This window comes from Populus euphratica, unplaced genomic scaffold, assembly GCF_000495115.2.
Source record: "Populus euphratica unplaced genomic scaffold, PopEup_1.0 scaffold153.1, whole genome shotgun sequence".
NCBI classification, from domain to species: Eukaryota; Viridiplantae; Streptophyta; class Magnoliopsida; order Malpighiales; family Salicaceae; genus Populus; species Populus euphratica.
Window position 1 is genome coordinate 454,888 of NW_011499953.1, and position 10,603 is coordinate 465,490.

The 10,603-nt window shown below is 36.9% G+C and overlaps 2 protein-coding genes across 4 annotated transcripts; one reads left to right on the forward strand and one right to left on the reverse strand.

Annotated features, from left to right (window-relative positions):
* Window positions 1-479: 479 nt before the first annotated feature.
* Window positions 480-6,105, forward strand: LOC105138159 (probable E3 ubiquitin-protein ligase HERC3). Of its 3 annotated transcripts, none has more exons than XM_011044177.1 (7): window positions 480-1,257; window positions 1,313-1,689; window positions 2,243-2,452; window positions 3,210-3,320; window positions 4,023-4,391; window positions 4,497-4,604; window positions 5,503-6,105. In XM_011044177.1, exons 2-7 carry the CDS (start codon window positions 1,351-1,353, stop codon window positions 5,842-5,844), a joined length of 1,479 nt encoding a protein of 492 aa, XP_011042479.1. In that variant the 5' UTR covers window positions 480-1,257; window positions 1,313-1,350; the 3' UTR covers window positions 5,845-6,105. The 3 variants fall into 3 exon arrangements, with proteins under 3 accessions (XP_011042479.1, XP_011042480.1, XP_011042478.1); XM_011044178.1 differs by having other exon boundaries at window positions 481-735; window positions 976-1,689; XM_011044176.1 differs by having other exon boundaries at window positions 481-1,689.
* A 1,756-nt stretch (window positions 6,106-7,861) lies between these two features.
* LOC105138160 (CBS domain-containing protein CBSX5-like) lies at window positions 7,862-10,210 on the reverse strand. The gene is made up of 2 exons (XM_011044179.1): window positions 9,565-10,210; window positions 7,862-8,995 (listed from the first exon to the last, which is right to left on the reverse strand). The coding sequence occupies exons 1-2, from the start codon at window positions 9,933-9,935 to the stop codon at window positions 8,131-8,133; spliced, it is 1,236 nt and encodes a 411-aa protein (XP_011042481.1). The 5' UTR covers window positions 9,936-10,210; the 3' UTR covers window positions 7,862-8,130.
* Window positions 10,211-10,603: the final 393 nt, after the last annotated feature.

A 10,603-nucleotide genomic window follows, 5' to 3' on the forward strand; every position in this document is an offset into this window, starting at 1 on the left:
TAAGTAATTGTATCTCAACATCATCTTAATAATATTCCTACTTATACATTAATTCTTGTATAGCTAAATGTTATAAAAAGATATAAAATTCAAATAAACTTAGAAATAATAAATAATAGATAATAGATAATAGATAAAAAAAGAAAGATAAATAGACATGCACATATATAATTTCATAACAGTTCCTTGTATTATTATGTTAAATTTGAATCAAGAATGTAAAAATGAAAACTAAAAGCTTAGTGGGGGCGAGTATGCCTATGTATCTACTCGCGAAAAATTGGTTGCACAATCATCCTTCTTTCCATTGGTGCAAAGCTGACGCATAAACCACTTCATTCCCCCCCACATGGCAACTCCAGAGAATTCCACGCGTCAATTAAAAAAAAGTCTGACATAAAATTAACGGTGAAGTCGAAAAGTACAATTCACAAAAGAAGCCAAAAGACTTTTTCTTCTTCCCTTCTATCCGTGCCCTACCTAATTATCTCCAATGCAATCATCTCTCTTAAATCCAACCTTGAAATAAAAGATTTAGTAAAAATTAGAGTCTAGAGAGAGAAACCATGACTGACAACTAAGAAAAATGTGGTCCTAAAGATACCTCCAAAACCCTAGCTTTCTTTAATTTTCTCTTCCTTTGCACTTTATGTGCTCATTTTACCTACATTGTGGTTTATAAATTTGAGATCAGCTCTAAAAAAGTGAAATTCTATTGCTTTTTTGGTTGGTTTGGTAAGTGATCACCAGTTATCAAAACCCTTTTCTTGTTTATTGATTTTGAACCCCTTTTTGTCCTCAAAATCTCACAATTTATTCACTGTTGTGTCAAAGTAGACAACTTTACTGAAACCCATTCCTCTTCTATGGTTTTTGAATTAAATTTTAGTCTCAGAATCTTGCGTTTCATTCAGTTTTGTGTTAAAATAGTGCACTTTGGTCTAATTTATTGTTGAATTGTACTCAATTTTGCAGGTAAAGCTGTTGGTTTTGTAGAATTTGATTGATTAAATTTTGGGAGGTTGTGTGAGAATTTCGTCACTTCTGATGTTTTGTTTCCAATCATTTTATCAAAAACCCAATTTGATTTTTTCTCTTAGACCCCCTTTCTCGTATTCTATTCCGTATATTTTTCTTCCCTCTGATGTTGTTTTCTTCATATGTTGCTTTAATTGCAATAAATTTCGCCTAAAAATTTGATCTGTTTTATTATTTACCGTCCCTGTTTGAGGTTGGTCTTGTCAAATTAAGTTCAATTGTTACCGCATTTGGAGAGCTAGTGTTGGATTTTGAGGGTAAAAGATTGGTGGGCTGTTAGCGTGGAGGTGAAAAGTTAGGAACTTGATATAAATGGCTAATAGGTATAGGCTGGCTTCTATCGAGGATTTTCCATCACATTTGATTTTTGAAATTCTGACAAGCGGTAGGCTTAGCGCTGCTGACCTCGTGTGCTTAGAGTTGACTTCTAGGACATTTGGAGCGAGTCATGGGTTGTACCCTCAAAAATTCAGGTCGTTGGTGGATTTTGCAGCACATCAGTTATGTGTGTCGCATAGAGTGTATGGCGGGATGGGGTGGAATGCTCAGAAAGAGTTGTTTGATCGTTGTGGAGGAAATTGGAAGCGGGTTTTGAGGTTCTTGCAGGCTGTGGAGGAATCATCAGGCATGGTCAAGACCTCAGCATGCAATGTATGCTCTCTTTTCATATACTTGCCATAACATTTCAAATTCCCCCCCCCCCCCCCCCCCCAACCCCAAAGCAAACAATTCTCAATGATGCAAATGTTACTCATCATAAGGTGTGGTTATCACATTAAGGCTTTGTTGCTGTTATTCTCCTCATGGATCATCATAAATGCGTGTATCATGGCTTGGAACATTTCTGTTGGCTTTCTCATTATGAAATAAGATAAGGAAAAACCAATATTAGAGAGGGATCTAAAGTTCTAATGATCATTATTGTTTGCTATTGTATTCGATAATGTGGAGTAGGTACCTAACATCAATTAGCATACGTCACGGGTTCCTAGAAAGGAAATATTAGGAAAATTATTTAATTTCCCCTTTTCTTAACAAAAGGAAATTACAATTGATTTTTAAGAAGGATGACCTTTAATTTCACGTGGTATTACCTATGTGGTTTGTGCTAAACCTTGCCCACTTTTTGCCTGTTATTATAGTATCTAGGCTGATGCTTCCAGAAGAGTTATTAACGTTTATTATCTTTGGCTCGAATCAACAGATGCAGGTTACAACCGGAAGATATCACACGTTGCTGATCAGAGATTCATCTGTATATTCTTGTGGTTCCAGTTTGTGTGGTGTTCTTGGACATGGTGCTGAAACAACACAATGTGTAGCATTCACACGGATTAGATTCCCATCTTTGGCTAACGTGGTCCAAGTCTCAGCCTCCCATAATCATGCTGCTTTTGTTTTGCAGTCCGGAGAGGTTTGTAACCATTCATACTTCATATTTCATCAGTCATCTGTTTATCTCTGAACTAATTGCTAGATTGAACAGGCTTAAGGGCAGACCTTTAGGGGGCCACTGTGGTCATGATAAAATTAAGATAATAATATTGAACAAGTTGCTTCATGGTTAGGCTCTTAGATTTTGGTGGTTTCTTGTGTGAATGATGCTTGACCAGCAACGATGGTAAACACCAAGTGTGATTTGCACTGGTATTGTTTTAGGGATGCTATTGTTACATAGAATTGGATACCTAGAAGAAAGTTGTGTTGGTGTAAGTAATCTAGAACACTTTCTTTTCTCATTTTCATATTCCATTTTGTAATATTTTATTCTTTTGCCCATTTCTGATGCCTTGGTATGGGCATTCAGGAACTTTTTGTTTACAGAAGTTAGGAGTTCAAGATTTCCAGTCACAAAATGGTACTGTCTATGCTGATACTGTTTGGCATATTAATGATGAATATGCTATATAATTGTGGTAACCTTGGACGTGTATTGCTTTTGTGTTGCCTAGGAGCCTCAACCCTGTGGCATTTATCTCCTTCTGTTTTCAAATGATGCCTCTGATTCACTAATGATGTAGATGTTTTTTATGCATGGCAAGCATAATATATCAATGAATTTTCAGACACTGTATTCTTACTGGCAGTTGACATATATGGTTTTATAATCATGTGTTTGGTTTCGAGAAGTGATTGTCATATCCGCCAGACGATGCTAATCAATGATGCAGGTTTTCACTTGTGGTGATAATTCATCATTTTGCTGCGGTCACAAAGATACAAATCGCCCCATATTTAGGCCCAGGCTTGTTGAGGCACTAAAGGCAGTTTCGTGCAAGCAGGTAACATACATTTCACTATACTATATTCTAATTTATGTTGTTTCTTAAGAGTGTTCATACCTTGTTAAATGGGTTCCTTAGCAACAGGCATGTATTTTAGTTGGTGTTGCATATTCGAAGTAATATGAGCGAGGGGACATATGCATGTGATAATTCATATCCACATTCAAGTGCTATTGTTTCTTAACAATACTTACCTTATTTTGCTTGGGTTTTTTTAATTCTCTGCAATATCCAACAATTATATTGAGGTTGAATACCAAATGCTTGTGTTTGATTTAGAGCCAGTTGCCTGTGAAGTATCAAGCTTTTTGTCAAGCTGCCTGGATAATGCATTGTGCCATGCCTTCAATGCCAAGTTAATTTTCTGATATGACAAATCACCATTTAATTTTTTTAAGGGCAACATCTATGAGTATATTTTGAAAGAAGATCCGGACCCCCTAGCATCAGTGACTTTTTTTGCTGAATCACATGTTACTTGATTGTTTCTAGAAGACTTGATTAAATTAAGGAAAAAAGCATTTAGCTTATGCATAGGAGTAGTACTTTCTTCCTCCTAACAATTATATGGTTCTTCCTTCAACACAAAATACTATTAGTGTTTTTGGACCATTTGACTTTCCCCCCCTGCTTTTGTTTCTCTTCGTGAATTTTTATTAAAATTTCTAAAAAATAAAATAAAAATGGGAATTGTTTCAGGTTTCTGTGGGCCTTAACTTTACAGTATTCCTCACAAGACAAGGCCAGCTTTATACATGTGGGACGAACACACATGGGCAACTTGGTCATGGTGACACGCTAGACAGACCGACACCCAAAATCATTGAACTGCTTGAGGGAATTGGTCCTGTGGTTCAAATAGCTGCTGGTCCCAGCTACGTGTTAGCTGTAACTGACAATGGTGTAGTTTACTCTTTTGGTTCTGGTTCTAATTTTTGTCTTGGTCATGGAGAGCAACATGATGAGTTCCAGCCACGTGCAATCCAGACATTTAGAAGAAAGGATATTCATGTGGTCCATGTGTCTGCTGGGGATGAGCATGCTGTGGCACTTGATTCAAGTGGATTTGTTAGTCTTTGTGCCCAATATGAACTTGTGTTTCATTGATAATTGCTTTTTTTGTCTGATCCAAAGTCTTCAAAGAATTTTCTTACCTTGTCCTGGTGGTTGTAGGTCTATAGTTGGGGAAAAGGTTACTGTGGAGCATTAGGCCACGGGGATGAGATTGATAAGACTCTTCCTTCCCTTGTGAACTGCCTTAAGAGCCGCCTTGCTGTGCAGGTTTGGTCAACTTTTAATATTGTACCTTGAAGTAAAATGTATGCATATGATGTATTTAGTTTCTAGGCCATGTATGGTTCTTGGTAACTGAGGATAGAACTGAAATCCCAGGATGTGCTTACAATAAGCAGTTAAATGTTGTTTAGGGACATGTTTAGAAGAATTTCATTTAGAATAAACCTGTTAGCAATAATCCGTGAACAATAGCTCAGATTTTATAGCATAAAAGAAGAACAAGAGGAAAATAGAAGAATGAGAGGAAGAAAACTCTAGGCACCAAGCTTTCAAAAAATTCTAGTAGCTCAATTTTATTCCACCATTCCACTCAATGAAAAAAGTTTTCACATACGCATCTATAACAAGTAAAATAAAATTCATAACGGGGCCATAATTCCCACAAAGACTTGGATTCTTATATAGTATTAAAACTTCTAACCAAAACAGGATTGCTAAATAGACTAGGTATATTAGAAATACGTAAATATATAGAATTAAAGATTAAATAAAAATTCATTTCCTAATTTCTCTCCAATTGAGTGCACCACCCTCCTTATTGTATGAATTATACTAGAACACCTCCATAACCTTGGCAACATGCACTGTGCCTGCTGGTTGTTTGCTGTGTCCTTTATGTTCTCTTTCCTTCTAGTTCTTCACCTCACTCTTCTCCAAACATATAGCTGCTTCATCTCTCCTTTCTGTAAGTTTACTATGTAAAATGGCAAACAGAACCTCTTGATGCAGCTAAAAAAATATTTTTTTCAAGCAAAACCATGCTTCGATGAAAACTGTGTGTTGGCTTAATTCATGCATCTCATGTCTGTTTGCATGTTGGCTATTCTTTTTCCAATCTATTTTATCTGAGACCCTATCAGTGACAATGCTTGTTATTCTATAGGCTTGTGCAAGAAAAAGAAAAACATTTGTTCTGGTCGATGACGGTTCTGTTTATGGCTTTGGGTGCATGGGATTTGGTAGCCTTGGCTTTCCAGATAGGGGTATAACTGATAAAGTGATGACACCTCGAGTCCTTGATAGCTTAAGAGCTCATCGTGTTTCTCAGATCAGCACAGGCCTCTACCACACTGTCGTGGTTACTAACCAAGGCCAAATGTTTGGATTTGGAGATAATGAAAGAGCACAACTTGGGCACGACACATTGAGGGGATGCCTGCAACCAACTGAAATATTTGTTCAAGAAACAGCAGATGATACAGGCCTTACTTTGGAAAGCAAATGACTGTCAAGTCTAGGAACCCTTCTCTGCTTTGTGGATGCTACTGTTATATCAGAAGTTTAAACTGCTACTCAACACAACTACTCAAATGAGTTAATATTCTCATACCAGATTGAGTCGTCTCATAGTTTTGAAAACTTGAGTTAGATTGCTTTAATTGGACCTATGAAATGCACTTCATTTAATAGTTGTCCTGTGAAACAATTGTCACTCATCGCAATGTTCTTTCTATTGATTCACATTTAGCTGCGTATTCTGTGGATACCAACTTCCCCCCGTTACCTGCCTATTATTTCCTAATGCTCTTTTCCCCCTGAGATCCCCTTTGCTGTTTTATGTGCTGTTAAGGTTCTTTGATTCATTACTTGCTTTCAGTTGCTTTGCAAGATTATTTGCCACTACAGTCTGAAGGAGCATGATTCGATAATAGGTTTTTATGAATTTAACCAGTTGACCTCTCTTCTCCTCTTAATTTTTGAAAATTTCATTATTACGTTCTTTTTTTGTTATGTTTAAATTTATGTCTGGTCTTAGTGCTTGAATTTGATCATAGATTATTGTTCAAGGCCTCAAATAATTCAACTATGTTAATTAAAAGCAGCAGCTATCTTGTTTAGTGTACAAGTAATTATTGTAATTGTTTGTGCAGTTCTGGGGTGTCTAAACAAGCATTGGTTTGTGGTAATTATCAGTAATTAAATTACTAATCCTTTGCTCTCCATCATGTTTTGTAATTTGTTTTACATTCATAGTCTACTTGCGGCCATTGCTAGGTAGCCGAAGGGGGGAGATGCTGCGTTGCATTTGTTTGTCATGTTGGATGATACAACTAGTATGGACCGCTTGTTCTTGGTCCCAGCTTGAGGGATATATGATACATTACGTATAAATTCACATAAATTGGTATAACTCCGTGGTCACATAAATTGAGACGTTGTTGGGGGGGTTACTGCAAAATTATGTCTGGGACTCTCGCATTATTTCTTGGATCAGAAGTGGATGCGTGCAGCAGGTGCACTGTAGACGCATCTAAAGCAGCAACCGAGAGTCCTCATCTGGTGGTGGGAATAGGGAAGAAAAACCCTCTCATTTACTGGAAACCGTACAAGCCACCAGAAGTAGGTGGAAATTAAATTTAATGAAAGAAAAGTAATAGGGCTGCTTATTGCAGTGAAAGAAACCGAGTGGAAATTTCAGGTCCCTCTCTTTTCCAACAACGTTTATATCATGAGTTGAAGTACCTTCCAGCTGTATTGACCACACCTAACTGAACCCACCAGCTATATATATACATATATATATATATATATATATATATGTATGTATTGGAATATTTCACTTTCTTCTGAAAATATGCATTGAATTAAGCTGTTTTTGTTCGAGGGAAATAATGTCAAAAGTAGGAAAAATCTGAATTGTCCTCATAGGGTCTATCTGTATTTTGACAAAATTCAGCATGTGGAAAAGAGATTTAAAGATTCCTGTATTAGAATTTTGGACTTTTTGAGAGTTTGACATTTTTTCCAAGGAAGAGAACCTGGCATGCACTCCTTGCAATGACCCCAGTTACTTCATCTGTTTTTGCCTTGCCGAAGGTTTGTTAAGAATGCCAATTCCGAGGAGAAAGATACATGGTGTTGCCTTGTTTCCTGTAGATTGCATCCTGAAACAACTGAATGAATCATCAAAGGTTGTAGCTTTTGTTAGTGCCATGCTACCATGTGCAATTCAAGTATGTATGTGCATCACTAATTAAGCATTAGTGTCTTCCTGCCTGCAGAATTTTCATATTTGTGCAGGAAAGCTACTTTTCCCACTTCAATGAGCTGTCATCATAAAGACTAGCAACTCTGACACGTTGCTAGTAAGAATCGGTTAAGTGTCGGAAAGACCATCCCGCCCACATGTGGGCTGATTCACACACGATGCTACAAAAATTTCACTTCACTCAAAACTATGATTTAATATACACATGACATAATCTTCAGCAAAGTCAAGATCCACAAGGCACACACTCTACAAACAAAGGCAGAGTGTCAAATCTGCCTATACCTGCTCTTCATCTAATAATTTGAAGTGGAAAAGACAAACAAAAAGACCAAGAAAAAGAAAACACATGCATATTGTTATACAACCGAAGGCCAACTGTCCTCATCTCAAAGAGTGTTTCAAATTCACTCAATTCTCCTACCACTTATTTCCTTAAGCTAATCTCACCATGATCAGGATTGAGCCTAGCAGATGATATGGCCATTAAAAAAAAAAAAACAGAGAAAGCTCCTCATCTTTTTAGGCCATATCCTCTAAACTTTCCCTGAAAACTTTTAGCATATCATAAAATCTGACAATGCCAACCAAGCTACAGTCGTCCTCTATGACCCACACGTAATTTACTCTATGAGCGATTGCTTGAATCATCACTGCAACAAGTGAACTCTTGGGATGACAAACTATTGCCTCTGCCCTTCTCACCATCCTGGCTGAATAACTCATGGACCTACTATACTTTCCTGATCTATGCAGTGTACTGACTGGGGTGCTGCTCACTGACTCTTCATCAGATGACGAAGATTGTGATTGACATGAACTGGTAGTAGAGCAGCAACTAGAATTTGTGAATTCTTGAAGCATTGCTTCTAGGCCTCTCTCTTTAAGTCTTGCCATGACCACCTTGACAAGGTCCTCTGGGGGTCCTCCACAATCAATGTAGGCCATCAAGTCCCCAGAGGAAAGGGTAGTGATTGCAGCTGCAACACTGTCATCACAGCAGGCTAGAGTGAATGGAGAGAGCTCCCCAATCAATATGCCATCACTGTCAATGACAGCAACTGAAGTCTCGTCTGCTAGAGAGCGAGAAATGGCTTCAAGTTCTGAGATAGCAGGGGAGTGATAATCAATTGTAAGAAATTCAGTGCTTATAATGCCCAGTGTATCAATGGAGAGAGCTGGAAGTGGAGCAAAGAGGCCAATTGAGCCGAGGAAGAATCTGATTATGTCTTCCTCTGTTAGCCAGCAGAATTCCCGGCCATTGTGGATGGGGGGGCTGGCGATTGAGAGTTTTTGGTGCTGTTTTCTTCTTGTACCATACCTGGTCTTTATCGGCACTACTAGATTCTTGGCTCCTTGAAGGATGAGATCAATTGCTTCCAATAAGCTGAATGATAAAAAAAGTACAGTGATTATTAATGGAATTGAAAGGAAAAGAACAAAAACTCAAATTTGTGTACCAACTAAACTATTGATGTTCAAATTGCTGTCTATTGAACATATATATATATATATATATATATATATATATATATATATATATATATATATATATATATATATATATATATATATATATGTTCAGATATGATACCAAAGCAACCTGATTTGTATATAAAATTGAGATTTATAATTAAGGTTAAGAACAAATCTTAGTATTTTACATAAATTTGATCAAGAATTGGTCTTGGTTCTGATTAAGGAAGTAGGTGCCGCATAACTAACGGCAGAGCATCATAAATCTTATGCTAAAGGGATTACTGCCAAGCATGGCTTTGAGCAAAAACTAAATAGCTTGGAAACTCCCATAAAGAAAATAAAGCTGAAGAATCAATAAAAACCCAGATAAGAACACCAATAAAAACAGAATAAGAAGAGCTGCAGACTTCAACAATTTACAAAAGCATGAGACTTCAAGAGATGTAGCAAAACTCCAAAAAACACAATTCTCAATACCTTGAAGTTGGTTCCACATGAACAACCATTCCAGGAATCTCAGGCAAGAGAACAGAAACAGGTGCTTTCAAAGCATCAGAAGGGAACAACAAGTTCTCATCCTTGCAAAGATAGCATACCACATCCACCATAGAAACCTTACCAACACATTTACATTCACAAACATCACAACCTTCCTCTTCATAATTGCCTTTGTAATCGTTGTTAGTCTTTGCTGCGTGATCACAATTCCATACACTTAAGAAGTTATCATCAGAGTTCTTAAGAGCAAATAGAGCTTCAGCTATTGTTGTGGTGAGTGCGAGAGACCTCAAAGCAGGCTTGCCTAAGCAGAGGTCAGATACCTCATGTGCAAGTAAACTCACTGCCATGCAAGGATTAGCAAATCAAATAAAAAACTCCAAACAAAGAGAATAAAAGAGCAAATTCAGTGGGCAAAACTAGTGATTAAGGGTTGTTGGTGTAGGGTTACGAGGGGGGTATTTATAAGGAAAACTTGGAGTTATAGGTGGCTGGGGTTGATGATGATATTATAGGTACGGTATCAGGTACAAAAAGCTGTGGGGTCTATGAGTTTTTGCTGGCTTCTTGACGTTGCAGATTTTACAGATCAGCCGCTGGTGTGTTCAGTTGTTTCCGGGCTAATGGGTGCTGCAGTGTGTTGCATGTGCGTTTCGACTTTAATATAATATTTTTTTTATTTTTAAAAATTTATTTTTAATATTAACATATTAAAATATTTTTAAAATAAAAAAATAAATTAAAGTTAAAATATTTTTAAAATAAAAAAATAAATAAAAGTTATTTTTTTTTAATAAATCTTCAAAAACATGATCTTACTGTAAAAACAAACAATGAAGTGTTTAAAGCTTGTGTCTATCTGGATATTTATGGCAAGCTTTACAGTGTAAAGGGTTTTAAGGGTTTGCATGTTCTCGATATAAGAGTCAGTCACTCAAGGCCAGTTTGCGAGACCTAATTTATTATTCAAATCCTAACCGAAAAATTTACAACAAATATCAGATTACCACTGAAAGAC